This window comes from Bactrocera tryoni, chromosome 2, assembly GCF_016617805.1.
Source record: "Bactrocera tryoni isolate S06 chromosome 2, CSIRO_BtryS06_freeze2, whole genome shotgun sequence".
Lineage (NCBI taxonomy): Eukaryota > Metazoa > Arthropoda > Insecta > Diptera > Tephritidae > Bactrocera > Bactrocera tryoni.
The window spans coordinates 82538344-82555118 of NC_052500.1; the positions used below are offsets into that span (position 1 = coordinate 82538344).

At 38.9% G+C, this 16775-nt stretch overlaps 2 protein-coding genes across 2 annotated transcripts in view; one reads left to right on the forward strand and one right to left on the reverse strand.

The window, feature by feature from the left end:
* Window positions 1–16775, forward strand: part of LOC120768879 (interference hedgehog) — a 221041-nt gene that overhangs the window by 196052 nt on the left and 8214 nt on the right. Inside the window, exon 7 of the mRNA XM_040095632.1 lies at window positions 8478–8620. Coding sequence (XP_039951566.1) covers window positions 8478–8620 — 143 coding nt within the window. The remainder of the gene's footprint in view (window positions 1–8477; window positions 8621–16775) is intronic.
* LOC120767580 (neprilysin-4-like) lies at window positions 1985–4659 on the reverse strand. The gene has a single exon (XM_040093725.1). The coding sequence runs from the start codon at window positions 4344–4346 to the stop codon at window positions 2115–2117; it is 2232 nt and encodes a 743-aa protein (XP_039949659.1). The 5' UTR covers window positions 4347–4659; the 3' UTR covers window positions 1985–2114.

Genomic DNA, 16775 nt, shown 5'->3' on the forward strand with positions numbered 1-16775 from the left:
ATGTGAATAAAAACACCCTAAATATTCAAGATAATTAATTTTTATTTTCCTATAAAAAACACCCTCCAAAGGAGTCATGAAAATAGGCATAAGTTACCAGACTACTACTTTAATGTATTTTTGTAAATTATTTTCAAGTTTTAATATTATTTATTTATATATATATATTATATATTATGTAATCAATATGTATAAGGGTGTCTCTTATATGAGAGAACTTTTTTTTTATATATCGAAATGCATACCTCCTATTTCTTTTTAAGTTACCCAGATTTACTTAAATAGAAAATTTCATTTTCCTACGTAAACGTTAACCCGGATCATCACAAGTAAGTTCTAGCGCTGCTATTACAGCCTGAAGTAAGTAAATATACAGAATCCCTTAGGCTTAATTGACATCTGTCTAAAGCTGCAACTAACTTAGGCGTGATAGACTTTTTCCTTCCTCTTCTTGTGGTAGTTTCAGAACTTACCATTTGAGAGGTGGATGCAAAGGGTTCCTTAAAGCTTTCATCAGAGCTTGTAAGTTAATCGCGATGTTCTTGTATTTGAATAGAATCTTGCGCAGTAACAGATGACGATAAATCTCTGAAACACATTTGCTCACATCTTTTTTCGTATTCATATAATTTCCTCTGACTTGCGTTTTCTCCTTTTTCGGCTAACTTTTTGTCTACACCCGCTAAATACCCTGAACACCCTGGTAAAGAGAAAACTATCTAATCTTCTTCAATTTTCATCAGTTCCAAAGCATCAGCGTGTGATAAATCAACTAATAAAAAATATAATGCGCTCCCGAATGACGAGTTTAGCGCTTTCACCAACAGTCAATTTAATTCGCGAATGTTAAACAAGTACTGCACGAACTTGACGATTGGAGGGTAACTTTGCGCCTATTATTTGATAATTAAAGCACCAACGAAAAAACATATTTTTTATTGGTTCTTAATTCCACTGCCATTTTTTAAATGTATGACAATACGTGTTAATCGCGAGAATAATTGAGAACAAATGACAAATGCCGTGAGTACGCACCACTACTGCAACATGTATAAAAATATTTCGATGCAAGTCGGTACGGGTTGTCGTACTCCCAATAAGGTACAAATTTATTTCCAAGTGTTAAAAATTTAAAACTTTGCAAAATAAGGGGCACCCTAATATATATGCTAGGATATCTTAGCAAACTTGACTGAACATATAATATTGGATATAGTATAGTTTAAGTTTAATTTTATACTACCCCACTTCCAAATATAACTATATGTGTATCTATTTTGGGTGTTCGAACCAACCTTTTGCCGAATTTGTCGGATAGCATAGTGGGTGAGGAAAATTTCTCTGAAACGGCTGTAATGATCGACCTGAGATTTTCACACGACCAACTAAGCAATACTTCTCGAAATCGGTCGAAGTAATAAGATTTCAATTATTATTCAAATATTAAATAGATTCGATTTTTTATCTATAAATAAATTAATTAGTCAGTTTTCAAAGAAGGTTAGAAAAAACTCAGTTCTTCGGCGTTGCAAGCAGTTACAACGCAGTTAATTCCGCACATGGGCCACTGTGACATCTAGCGGCGCTTTCTCACGTTCCTTACGATTTATAATAGCTGAGTGCAGCTTTCCACGTATTTTTCTGTTGTATGTTCACTTTGTGACAAATAATATTTCGGTTTAATATACACAAAATACACAGTTCAAATAAATATTTTTAAATTACTATTTACTTTATTAATAAGCTTAAGGTAAAACTTAAACTTTTCTCTTGCACAATATTTACAAATAGCCAATCCTGTCTCAAAGCATTACCAACCACCAAATACTCATTTATATCAGTTTATGTACAGGAGTATATGTACATAATCGTCTCTATCATATAAAATATAATCCAACACATACAGCGAAAGCTTAACAGAATGCTTGAATAGTTTTTGAGCTTTTGGCTAAAGCTTTTCACAAAAGTTCTCTTACTTTAAATATACTCTTCAAATACATTTATTTTTGTTTATTGCACTCTTACGATCAAAATATTCGAGCTTATCAGTTTCATATTACCCTTTGCTATATTCACAACAACAACAGTTTGATTAGCTTTCTTCTGTAGCGGCTTCACCAAAGTCGACATCGATGTTTCGACTGCATTTTCGCACGTCGCTCGCAACCGAATTCGCGTGAGAATTCCTCAAAGTTAGCCAATGTCTGCAGCACGCGCAACTCATCGATTGCGTGCTCCAAATAGGCGGTCTGCCTGAGACTGCGCTGCACCTTGCTGCAGAAGAATTGCGCAAAGTTGACGAAGAATAGTTGTTTGTCCGTGAATTCCGGTAGCAGCTTGCTAAGCATGCCACCCGTCCTGTGAGTCTTGTTGCGGCTAAAGTAGGTGTCGTAGGCTAAACGGAAACCCTCGTAATCAGCCAGCTTCTCATTTAGACTACGCGAGCCAGTAGCCAGCTCATTCTGCATGCAACGCAGTCCTTGCATAAAGCGCTGATTCGCCGCAATCTCCTCGCTGGGTCCCATTATGTTGCCGATGCTATCGTAGTCGATGCCCGCAGAGTCGAAGCCGTGCAGCAGCTCGTGTGCAATGCTGAAACCGAGCACCGAGTACTTGAAGATATCGCGCAAGCCGCGATGGTATATGGGCATCTGCAAGTAGCCATATGGGACAATAATTAAGTTCTTCGGCTTCACATAGAATGGTGATGAAGAGCTGCCCGCCCAATCGGACAGCACATAAGAATCATTTTCGGGCGTGCTAAAATTGCTAGCGACCACAGAGTCCAAACTCTCATGGCTCTTTTCAACGGCCAAACGCAGTAAACTCAGCTGATTGACATAGAAGTTATTCGGATCGAGCTCAACACGTTCATAGTACTCATCGTAATACTCAGGCGTGGCCTTACGCGGTGAATTGCCTATTTGCAGACGCATGCTGGTGATCTTCTGCAGCAGGGAATCTACGATGGGACGTTGCAGCTGCAGCCGATTATCGCTGATGATTTCATAGAACTTTTGTTGTAGTCGTGCAAATATCTCTTGTACATTTTCGTCCGTCTGCGCCATATCCTTGTAGTAATGACGCCCCACAATATAGCTCATAGCCAAAGGCATGGCGCGTCGCAAACTCGAAATGCACTCATGCTTCGAAATCTCCGCCGGTCCACGCTGTTTCAGGTAGAGCAAAAACTTCAGCATAATATAGTTGCACTGCGTCTCTTTGGGCGTATCGGCGAGTAGACGCACCAAGGCACGCATGTATGGTATATTTTGTATAATGACGGTGGTTTCGAGATTGGTTGAGACACCTTTCAGCTGTTTTAGCAGCTCAAGCCAATTTATTTCCTGCACATACTCCTGCAAGTAGCCCAGCTGCATCTCCTTGGCGCCCTCTTCGTCCTCAATTTCGTGCAGTTTGTGTAGACGCAAAGCGAAGGTGTGCACCTCACGCGCTACCTCGTTTGCGGCACGCTTCGTTTGGCCAATATCCAAGAGCAGCTCGATCATTATGCCCTCCTCGGTGGGCTCTGTCTCAGCCAAATTCGGTTTGTCCAGGTAAATGCTATTACTGCTGGACTCATCCCAACGCGGCAGCACTTCCTCCTTCAAGAGCACACCATTCAGCCCGTACAAACGTAACTTGGCAATCGCCGACAGCCAGTCAAAATGCTCCGCATGCCATTTCTTGCCACCGTTGCGTGCCAAAATGCACCAGTGCGCGCCGAAACCCGGCTGTATGAGTTGTAAATATTTCTTCAGATTGTAAGGCTTCACCTTCTTGCAGGAGCGATAGTAAATGCGTGCTTTCTCGTAAATCAGCGGTTCACCAACCGCATCCTCCAGCAGGTAAGTGGACGCTGTCGTTGTGGCCGGAGTAGTGCTGGACGCTGCTGGCTGCGGCTCCACGACCAGATCGCCCACCATAGCGTAGGGACCCTCCAATGCCGCTGCGGCTGTGACAAAATTCGTGACGACAGCAGTTAAGCTGTCGCCGGATGATGTTGGTGTTGCCACCGTAGTTGTGCTGCTGCTAACCGCACTGCTGGCACTGGCGTTGAGCTGGCGCCGCAGCAAATGCTCCAACTTGCGGTTGAGCTCATAATCCAGCAGCCCAAGCGTATCGCCGAAATCCAATTGCTCGATGTGCTGCTGCGGCCAGTGGCCACAAGCGTACTGATAGAAGTTTTCGCATGGCCGCGCCGTTGTGTCCATGTAATTTTTTATATTCGTTGCCAAAATTTGATTCACATTGCCGCCGTGACCGTAGGGGCGGCTACAATTGGTCGGCGTGGTGCGCCAAATAATGGACGCGAACAATGTGCAAATTATGCTCAATTTCAACATCTCGCCACATACACACACTCACACAAACGCGCGTATTATGACGTAGCGCTACACTAACGAATTTCAAGCGCGGCGCATTGACCTCTTTGCCGAAAAAAAAGTCTTTGAATTAGCCAAATTTGGGCATTAGTAAAGTGCTTTGTGTATGAATTTCGGTTTTTTGCAATTTTTGATCGAAAAGTGTTCCTCAGACCGCTCCGCTTACACGCACTTGCCAGGCTCAACTAATGGCCTGTGCTGGTCCAATTTGCGCGGCTACGTTCAGCTAATGACGAGCGAACGCGGCGACACCTATCCGCGACGCCGTCTTAATCTCGCTGATCTCGCGCCGGTCAGTGTCATTGTGATCTCGTTCTTTTCTTTTATTTTGATTCTGTGCCGTTTTTTATGCGTTTTCCATATTTGTTATTGTATAGTTTGCGCAAAATTCGCCTTTTGTTGCTCGCGAATTCGTATGGTGGCCCATTTTTAATTCTGGCGTACACACAAATCTATTCATATATACAAGTATATACTATATATAATCGTATCAAGTCGAGTTGTATATAAGAGATGTATAAATTTGTGTGTAAACACATTTATGGGATTCGCGATTATACTCTGGGTGATCTTCATTCTTCGCTCTCTTGCGCTCAGTAATACTATAAATGTTGACACCTATCTCGCCTTATCATAGTCTAGGTGAACGGCGATTAAGAATAGTGCCGCGAGCTCTATTATCAATGATGCGGTATAAACGGTCTATATTATTCAGGCTTTCAATAACTTCTGTCATTCTACCAGGGAGCCTCAAATTGTGGTTATTTTTCAATAACAATTTTGAGCATTATATGAAAAGGTATGAGACTTTCCTTATATGAGGTTGAAAGACTTGGATACTTTGGACTTAATTTAAACAGTTTATAACCTTATATCCCTGAAATTTTTTGAGTCGTGTGCTAAGTCTCTACCTAAATATGTTTTCCAACAATCATTATTGTTCAGCGATAAATTTTCACTACATTTGTGGGAGTGGTAAGGCATAGAGGACTCGTTCAGTCCACACTGCTGTTGAGCACTCTTCGCTACGCCAAAAGCTAACCACATATAAGCTGTGTTCGATTCATCATTTATATGCTCGCTTCTTCTTCTGTCTTGCAAAAGAGTTACATGTAGAAACAACAACAAATTTATCGAATTGAATACGTACAAGAGAGCGATATTTCCGCTATTTTCAATGCCACCAAGTTTTGTTTTGCATATTTAAGATCAGGTTTACTATTGTGAATGGCACAAAAGGCAAATGAAAATTTATTTATTAAGAAACTTAAGACTATAGAAAACATAATTGAGGGGTTAGGTTAGGTTAGGTTAATCTGATAGACCAACAAGCCACGCATAGACCAGTTTAGCCATTTGCGATACCAGATGAAGTTCACTTCTTAAGTTCAAGATTTAGGATGCCTGCGCTTGACGTGAATTTTAATACACTCTGCGGCCTGGCTATCTATACCTCTTCCAGAGTATCATTTTGGGGCGTAGTCTTACCAATGCGGGACAAGTGTACAAGATATGCTACATTGTGTCCCTGGTGCTCTAGACATTTCCTGCAGTTTTCTTGGCGTTTGTCGCTACCAAACAGTGACCAGTTAGTATTCTCATAATTGAGGAATTACAAAACAGTTTTTTGACGGGGAAAAACCAATTTCGCCACTAACAAAGAATCATAGTTCACTTTCGCCTGCGTCAGAAGCCATTTTGAAGGAGTGTACCCTAAGTGCTGTCCAGTTTGTTCGATTCGCTACCATCCAATGCATGGCGAGTTTTTGCTCATTTCAACGTTGTTCTCTGTTCCACTATGCGACCACCCTTAGACTGCTTTTGTTTATATTTTCAATATTTTTCAGCTATATATTTCAACGTATGTTCATTCTTTGAAAACTACAATCGTTACAGTTGGCAAAACTGCCATTGAGAAGCTAACAAACAAAAGTACATATTTATATATTATATGTGTCTATATACATATATAAAAGTTACATATGTTGCCCGCTCATTGCCATTAATCTTGTATATTCAATTTAGAGAGAATCTAAAGGCATTTGAAAGCAACTATTTCTCAGTGGCAGACTGCTTTGTTTGTTATTCGAATCATTCAATGGCGTAGCAGAAATCCAATAGTAGGCCATAATGTATTGTACGTACATACATTTTTATTTACAAACATAAGTATATAGATAAGTACAGGCAGTCACTTTTATAGACACTGAGCAGCGAGCGGATCTATTATTTGTAAACCCGCTCTCCGTTTTGGGAATGCCAAAAGAGATGGCAATGTGGATTAAAGGACTGAGGCTTGAGGCACTTTCTACGAGTATATATGTATGTTATGATATCCATTTATAAATAACAATTAAAAAATATTCTGAACTAAATAACTGTATTCTTTAAAAAAATGTATTCTTAAAAAAGTGTTATGAAATAAATTTTCAACAACCAAAAAAAATATAAATTCAAGATTTGAACACTCTTCTTTCAAGTAGCTGAAATTGAACCTATATGTTTGTATTATGTTTTTATGTTTCTTATCACCTTGACCTTGAGTTCAGTTAAAAAGAATTCTTATCTTACAAAGCTCTCTTCTCGGAATTCTTGAAAAAAAATTCATAAATAAACAAATGTTTTCAAATATATACAAATTATTTACATATGGTATTTACGTTTATACATATAGGCTCAAAGTGAGGGGAAGGTCTATCACCAATGGTCATAGAGCAAAAAATCATTCGGTTAGATCGGTGTCCTATTACTAATTTCCATAAGCATATTTTTTTCCTAAACAATAATAATCAGCCATCATATTATAGTGAGATGTTTCGATTCATGAAGTAGTGACAGTTTTGATCCTTCGCTATATTAGGATGTATTCCTGTATAATACATGACATAATAAATTTGTTTACTTATATATATTTATTCAAAGAACCGTTACATGTTTTTATTCAATATGTAAATTTTATAATAATTAAGATCCCCTTACAATGTAGACCACTGCATCGCGAAACCCTTTTCCAGCGATTGCTCCCCTCGGCTCACACATTCAAGGGATTCGTAGGTGGGGCGAAGGCGTTGGGGAAATAGTGTAGTGAGCCTTGTCGCGGATGGATCGAAGTTAGAAGGAAGAGTATGAGGTGGAGCCTTCTGTCAGAAGCTCTCCATCAACTCTACTTTTAAGCTACCAGATCACTGTAGCTGTATGTGCGCCCGTTCACAGTGGAATCACCGATAACTGCAAAATCGATGAGCTCGCTTGGGAGGCCATATTTTCTCGAATTTCATCCGATTGGAAACGAGGCTCTGAGCTCAGCAAGAGCTGGTCAATAATCAGAACTTATGCGACTGCAAGATCCTTTTGGCATAGAGTGAACGTGGAATCCTCTAAACTTCTGGTTCTTAGCGAAGACAATCTCTATTGTCCAATACGTTCACACGCGGTTCGGTTATTTTGTCGGATTCGCCTGAGCTGTAACTGGTAATTTTCTCTTTCATTGCTTGATTTTGCCAGACTCAGATTGAAATATCTCGGTAGATACACCTTTAACGAACTCTTCCAGCTAAGGGAGCTGGTAAGCTCAAAATGCTTCGTCGATCTATGAGAGTTTTTTAAATCACTTTAAAGAGCTATCGACAAAATAAAAATTTAGATTTTGAACAATTCAGTCACATTTCCAAAGGCTTCACTTTTGAGAGATATAATTTCAAATGTGTTTTAGGTCTATTATTAAGTCTCATAAATTATAACACCGGTCGACCTAATTTTTGTGTCTGCTTTTGCATATTAAATTTCGGTTTCTGCTACACCAAAAATAAGGGAAAATATGTTTTTTAATTAAAGTTTTCTTTGATAGATATTTTTTCGTATTTCTTTTTTATTTTTATGGAAAAATTGGGCTCACTCGTGTCAGGCAACAGCAAACTTAGAGAGCTAAAAAAAATTCCAGTTTTTTCAACGTCTAGAAACAGAATTTGAGCATGAAAACAGAAACTCCAATTTTTTTTGTTGACCTGTATAATAATAATATTTTACCCAAAAAAATTGTATTCCAAAATTTAAGTAATATTTAGGTTTGACCATTTTTTTCCTTGATTACAGAACTGAAACACTGCCGGGGAACCCCTCTTACAAGGCAACCATGCGTCTCACCATAACCAATATACAGAAGAGCGATTATGGCAGCTACAAATGTGTGGCGAAAAATCCACGCGGTGAAATGGATGGCACCATAAAGCTTTACAGTAAGTGGCAAAACAAATTAATAAACATATTATCAACGATAGTTTTTATTATATGGAATCAGATTACAAATTAGAGCAGGAAAGAGCAATTATGCCATTTTCAAGGAATTGCTTCGGACTTCTCTGATTTAATTAATTAAAAAAAATCCTCGATCGTTCAATAGACATTTTTTTGTTTAATTTGCAATTGGACATATTTGCGGCTCCAAGCCTCATTGCAATTCATGTATCCTTTGTGCCATTTTTTACCGGTTCTCCATAAATCATATTAACTGTAGCTAAAAAGTGGACAAAAACTGCGGCAAAAAAATCTGTTATTCAATGTGTAATAAGTTGAGTTGGTGCACCCACTACACTCTCATACCTAGGTATAGGAGTGCAGCAGGTTGAAAACCGAAACTCTTCAAGTCATATGATAATGATGTGTGAAAAAAATCTGGTGCAATTAAACGATAAACCGAATAACTGGCAATGTGGATGCATACATATTTCAATGCACAGAAAGTAAAATGGGTGTACTTCCACCTCATTGGAATGTTGAGACTATAATTTTTGGGTATAGCTATCAATCGTAATTGAAGAACATGTGAGCCGCTTAAAACTTTTTGAAATTACATCTCGAGTATTAAACAAAAATAAATTAATTAGTGTCGATAATTTGTATCGAATTTTTCTTAAGCTACAATTTATGCGTGATGCAAAAAAAATTGAATAAAAATTCACCAGTGGTCAATTTTGAACTTCATTTCAACAACTACTATAATTGAGCACCAGCTAAGGTGGCACCACACGAAAGTCATGTGATGATAGTAACTGACCGAATTGTCAAATAAATGAAAAGCGTTAGTAAAACAAGCGACCTACATCTAGGATAGATTTATTGCAAGAAGAAGCAGGAAAAAGCTAGAAGTTCATGAAGTTCTTGAATAAAGTCTCACATTTTAGTGATGGATTTCCGGATTTTTCCGAAAAAAGAGTCTCCATCGCCAAAGCAACAAAAACGCATTATTTTGGTCAGAACGCCATGAATATGAACTTCTAAAAAGATCCAAGTACTAACGGGTATTCTAAGTAGATATACTTCTTTCTGTAAAGAATTTGTTTGCTCAACTCTTTGTCAACATAATCGGCCTACTGAGCGCACTATTCGCAGCACCCACACCCATCTTGAAACCCAGCATTCATTATTAGATAATATTCGACCGCATACACCACGTCCAGCACGCTGTAAAGGAAATATAGCAGCCGTTGTTGAGAGGGTACACAAAGACCATGGATAGTCGATTCGGCAGCGTTCGCAGCAACTCTGACTGACATATGGAACGACTTGGTGCATTTCACGTCGAGATCTAAAATTGAAAGCGTACAAAATATGGCTTCTGAAAGAACTGAAGCCGCTTGACCTTCCCAAGTGACATCACTTCGCTCTATGGGCTCTTGAAATATTCCAGGAAGATCCGACGTTTTCGAGTCAAATTTTTTTCAGCGATGACTCATTTCTGTCTCAATGGGTATGTAAGCAAACAGTGCCACAAAAGGCAACCTGGAGACTCAAGAGTTGTGATTTCATCCAGAAAAATCTACATTTTGGTGTGGTTTGTGGTCTCGTGGAATCATCGGTATTGGATTCAATGGATGGACCCTCTGAGACGTAGCCGCGGTCAACATTTAAAAGAGATAATCCTCAAAAAATAAATACCAAAGAAAGTTCTTTCGAACGATAATGAACATTTCCTATTTAAGGCTCAATGGCTAAGGAAAAAATAGGCAACCTCGAAATGAATCAGCCTATATAATATTATTTTTTGACCGTTTCACCCAGTAAAACTCAGAACTTGAATACTCAAGGTGAATCTCACCACAGTAATCTAAGAAAGCGATGAGTAACAGCTTGAGTTTTGACTGATTTTGCCGTTGTTTCTTCCGGCTTATTTTTGAAGCGCTATATACAGAATGTAGGATTCTCAGCTACATTCTCAAAAGGTAACGTTTTTGCAAAAGATTCGGCAATTTCATAACTAAAAGATTAACGAAATTAAAGGTGGATATCCGCTGCTATGTCTCTGATGCCAGCACGATGATTTTCAGGCCTTGTTTTTTAACTCTTTTCGAGGTTATGTATTAACAGCGCAAGTTTTCAATGACTTCACGGCCTTCGAATGCTTTGAGTCATTGAAACACTTGAGTTCGTGAAAAAGTAGACTCCCAGGAACAAATTCGTTGTTAATTTTTTCATGGTAAAAATCGCCAGACAAACTTTTGGCAAACATAAACAGATTTCACCAAAAAAATTCTATCGATCATCTGCACAGTGAGTTCCATATGCTCCCAGCTAAGGAGTATAATAAACTCCTCTCCAATAAGTTTTTGTTGGAGTGTTTTCGTAGAAATCATCCCCCCATCGAGAGATCCTTCTTCAACTACGTCGAGGACATAAGACACTACGCCGACCACACTTCGGAGGCAACTAACTTCAGACATGACCGCCACTCACTAGCAACGAGTCCCTTTTTGAATGCCCAGCTAACCCTAGAGATCTGACACTCCCTATCGTTCAACCCCGTTGAAACAGCAGCTTTCTAAGTCTACCGTTGGATGACCTTAATTACAACTTATCTAAACCTTATCACCCTAATAGAAACTAGATAACCGTTACAACAACAACAACCAAAAAATTTTATCGATTAGGTTTGCAAATGAGGTTTTAATAAACGAATCCGGGCCAAACATAATCAGGTGGCTGAGATCCAAGCTCATCTTCTCCAATTAGCCCATCTCTGAAATTTAAAAACTATTATATTAGTTTTAAGGCATATACTTTAATTCAAACTACTTTTCTTTCCCCCACATCCCATCACCTTGAGGCATTCCGTTCATATTTATTACATTCCCCGCAGTTATTCTCCCACAACACATTCCGACCCTGCAAAAATGTGTAATAAATCCTATTTCTTCCTTACGCTATTCACACACCCGGTGCACTTTTATTTGCATGCTTTTGTCTGGGCGACAGTGCTGCCACTTTGGAGTCCAACAGGTTTTATGCTAACGGTTAACAGCATTGAGCACTTGTTGAAATGCCTGGACAGCGGCAACTTGGCTTCCACCAACACTGCCATTGTGGGCGCCGAGCTGCGGCCGGGGTTGAGGTGTTCAGCTGTGAAAATAATCATAAAAATCGGAGAAATGCAAACGAATTGCTGCCCCTTCGCAATGCTCTTTCACACCTAAGCACATTTATATGCCATTTGGCCTGCAGCGGCACTTTGTCGTAATTCTTTTCGGCTTCCCTTTAAGTGCCTTCCTGTGTGTTGCTGTGCTTCCGCACGCTGTAAAATGCAAAGCTCCTGAGGATTTTCAACTCTACCCTCTTGTCTGCAAGGCCGTTTGTCAGAGTTGTGCGGTTTTTGCGAAAAGTTATTGTAAGAAGTAGCGATTTGCTCGGTTACAGCAAGAAAGCACACAAATCAATTTGAACTCATTGAGTAGCGAAAGTTTTTGCACAATGGACTCAATGAAGTCGGTATGAAATACGGCCGAATTATGAGGTTGACGATTGGGGGGAGCTTTACGTATTGAAAATGAGTGTTAAGTGTTTATATAGTGAATTACTAGAGTGATGCTGGAATTTAAAAGAAAATGATGTAGATAACATGACAAATATGCATTAGATATAAATATATAGATATATATACATATATATTGCTTTCTTCGAAATATTAGCTCCAACTAATACCATTTACTTTGTGAAAGGAGAAATTAATCGAACGTCCTCCAAAAGTTTACTCCAAGTTTTGTTTTAATATTAAAACAACTAATTCCACCTCGATTGGTACCTCAAAGCAATGTCATCCTTACACATCCAGTACATTTGCAAAAATTGGGACAATCGATTTTCATAAGCTGCTTTTGAGGCGAAAATCCTTGCCCTTGCAAAATCTTTCGTCATAGAAGGCAAAAGGTAGTAAGCACTGGATGCCAGATCCAAGCTATAAGGTTAGGTTAGATTAGATGGCTGACCAAAGATTGCACGTGGACTATGCTCGAACTAATAAAACGCTTAGTAGCAAATACAAATTTACACAGGCATTTAATTTCCTTTCCTGCCATCTCGGTGAGATTTCTGAAGGTACGCGCTCCCTAGTTTTTGAGCCTTAACCTCTCAAATACAAGACAGTCAAGAAGGAGTGTTGAGTTGTTTCCACCTCATTTTCTTCCGTACAGCTTCTGCAGATGACGTCTGGTAGGATTTTCAGCCGTACTGCGTAGATGCCAATAGGATAATAACCTTTTAAATACCCGAAAATTCAGGACAGCACAGAGATCATTAGATCACTTGCGATCGATCTTGGCCAAAAACGAGATACGAGAATAGGGGGCACCGACCCGCTCCCATTTCTCCGATAGTGATTCTTGGGCCTCTTTTCTTGCTGGCTCATCAGCTTTTCAGTTTCTTGCGATTCCGCTGTGGCCTTGCATCCATACCAGTTTTATCACAAAGTCCAAGTTTTTTTTTAACTCGATGTTATTGATTCCGTTGATGGCGATTTCTCTGAATTAGGCTGCACTGGGGAACAGTAAATCTACTGCTTTCTTAGTGGCTGTAACCTCGGCCTGTACGACATTTTCGACAATTGAACGTCCACAGCGTGGAGCATCATTAACGCGTGAGTGACAGTATCAGCATGATGTCTCCAGCAAATATTGAAGTTAACACATAATCTACTCGTATGGCATCTACAGTAATTGTGTCTCAGAAGCCTCATCTGCTTCTAATCAGTTGTGACCTTCGCTATTCACGGAACACCGGTTAAATGTTAGACAAATTATGAAGGACATCGTATAGATGTTATGCTTCGAACTGATTACAGCAGAGCAATGAATTTATATTACTATCTAACTATCTGACCTGCATCAACGATATCCTACCGTTACCACAGCTGGTCATATCTGCAAAAAGTTTTTTTGAAAGCATGTTGGAGCTTTTGCTATTGACCTTTCATTACTGATCTCCTACCGTTATCAAAGTTGGTTTTATCCAAGAGATGTTTGTTTCAAAGAAAGCTGGACCTATGCTATTGAGCTTTCAGCATCATTTCTTGTACTACTGACACCGCAATAATTAATATATTTCCAATCTTTAGGCACTTTTGCTTTAAAAAATTGACAGATCCGAAAAATTATCGTCATCTGCTGCACATGTGCCCACCAAACATCGCAGTGTTTTCTTTATAATTTTGTATGCTAAGATTCTTCATGTCTTCCTCGAGTTCTTCAATCCTTCCGAGACAACTGTGCTATTTTCTTGACAAATAACTAAGGCCGAGTGCCTTCAGCACTACGTCGAGAAAACCGAACTCCAGCCACGTGATAGCTTGTTATTCCTCATGATGTCAGGTTGCTATTTCTTCTTAGAAGCTAGTTATTAGGATTATGCCGCTCATAATCTGTGGTCAGTGGCATAACTGTTATCTGTGGAATACACCGACGTATATGTGAGGTAGACTGTTGAATAAGAAAAGCTTTATATGCACGTCACTATGTCATTGTCACCCCATCAGATCCGTACAACGAAAGTGGAATGTGCCGACGTTTCGCCAGGACGGAGTTTCTTATCTGTTCACTACATCCATCGAGTTTTTTCTCCTGAATGGGGTAGATTAAGTTCGCCACGAAGCCTTTAATACGCGTAAGGAAATATTGTGGGGTCTACGATATAACAAATGGTTTGTATGTCCAATTAATCATGTTCCCGTCTGTCCATCCGTCTGTCTATATATGCGCGAACTACTTCTTCGGGTTTCAAAATATCGATTAAAAAACTTATTGGATTAGCTGCCATGCAAACAGATCGAACAAAATTAAAATAAAGTTATTCATAGAAGCTATTTGCTCTTTACTAAGTAACCTTAATTCGACTAGATATTTCTTTATATGAAAAAAAAGATTTGCATTGGGTACCAACCAGTTTAGTTATACATGTTGTAATAAAAGTACCCATAAAAGGTTTCGAAACTTTGGTGCAGCCCAGATCTAGAAGACTACTAGAAATGCTTAGAGCAGGGACACAATGGAACATCCATTGTGCACTTGTCCCGAATTGACAAGACTACGTTGTATGCATCTGCGTATCATACATTGGAGGAGGTATGGACAGTGAGGCCGCAGAGTCCAGTAAAAATTCGCATCAAGCCCAAGCGTCCTAAATGCTGACTACTCCTCTTACACTTAGCAAGGGAACGCCATCTAGTATCGCGAAGGACCAAACAGGTCTATGTAGAGCTTATACGCCTACCAGATTAACATAACCTAACCTAATCTTTGGTGCAGCCGTTTTTAATGTTTTTTTTTTTGTTTTCTTTATCTGGAATTTATAGTTTTCACTCTTCACATCAGTTAGACTGCTTTTCTTGACTCAAAGATATGATTTTTTCAACACTATCCTTTCCTTTAAACTTTACTCGAGATTCTTAAATGCAACGATTTATCTAGTGTGCTAAGAGTAAGCAACTTACCCATCATTTCTCTCCTTCACCGCATAGATGGACCAATTTAACGATAATAAGTGGTTTTTTATTACGCTCTTGTTTTGAACAGAGTCCACCGTCTTACTGCATACTTTTTATCCGCTTCCTCCCTCCATAACACTTATAAAACATAACTGTGGCTTCGTCATCACCAACAACACTTTTAATACACGTGTAGACATGCTATAAAACTTATTAAGCCATAATAATCATCCTAACATATTATTACCCCCACACAAACATGAAGACATCAAGAACTATTTTCAGCCATCAAACTACAGATGTATGTGCCTGACGGCTTTCTAAGCACACACAATGGTTATAGTCTGTCTGTGGAGACACAGTGGCAGACAAAAATCGATTCGTAATTTGCCAAATCACAGTTAAGTAGCAAATTTATGGGTAAACACTAAAAATCAGCTATAAAATCAGTGTCAAGCGGTCACACAATTGACGCTGTGGCACAAAAGAGCAGACACACACACATGAACATGTATGCATCACATATGTATATGTATACACACAAGCAGCAGCTGGCGACATGCTGAGCCACAGACAAAAGGGTAATAAAAGCCGCATATGTATGTACGTATGGATGGCTGCATTAGGAAGGTGGATATGTGTAGCGCAAACAAACAAATACATATGAAATATATAGATATGACTTAGTGTGTGTGTAGAGTAGTATAGCATATGTATCTACTTAGCTTTATGGGCGATTGTGCGCTTGTCAATGAGACATTCTCACCCACAACTGTGCTTTGTGTGTGTGTTTATTGTATGTACTTATGTCTAAGTAAATGTGCCTTAGTTGCAATGTCAAGCACAAATTAAATCTTCAATGAATTTAAACTCACAATGAAATGATAATAAAAAGAAATAAATGTGCATACAAGTGCACACGTGATATAAGTAATTATTACTCAAGTATACATATGTATAAAATGTCGCCTTGCATCTCGTAAATTGATTGCAATTAAGGTGTTGCCGCGAAAAATGCATACTCGGCTAAAAATAATTTTTCACAGTTAAATGTTGTCAAACAAGTTGCCCCGAGTATGTAGTGCTTTAAGTAGATATTGTTTGATTTGGAAATATTTTTATGTACCCTTAGGACTTTGTGTATATCAATTGAGTTGTTATTAATACAACAATGAATGCACAAGAGCATTTGTTCCGCATTGGCAAGACTACGCTGTAAGCATCACTGGAGAAAATATCGATAGAGAGACAACAAATTCTAGTAAAAATAAAGCGCAGACATCCTAGAGGCTGCTCCTACTCCACAAGGGTCTAGCAACTGAATTCCATCTGGCATCGCAAAGGACCAAAACTGGTATATGCGTGGCTTATTGACCTACTGAACAAACTTAAACTAACCTACAGAAGAGTCACGGCGTATGAGTAACCTTAAAATTATCCTATGAAGAAACTCAACTGTATACTATGAAATTAAAATCGATTTAAAAGTTACAGCCTTCTAAAGGGTAGCCGCTCACTTCAATAAGCCCAATCAGTTAGTATTTAAACGAATTTTTCTCAAAACTAAATTTACTAAATTTGTTTGAGCGCTTACTCGGAGAAATGAACTGATTAATAAAAAAGTTGCATACATATGCCGGATAGAA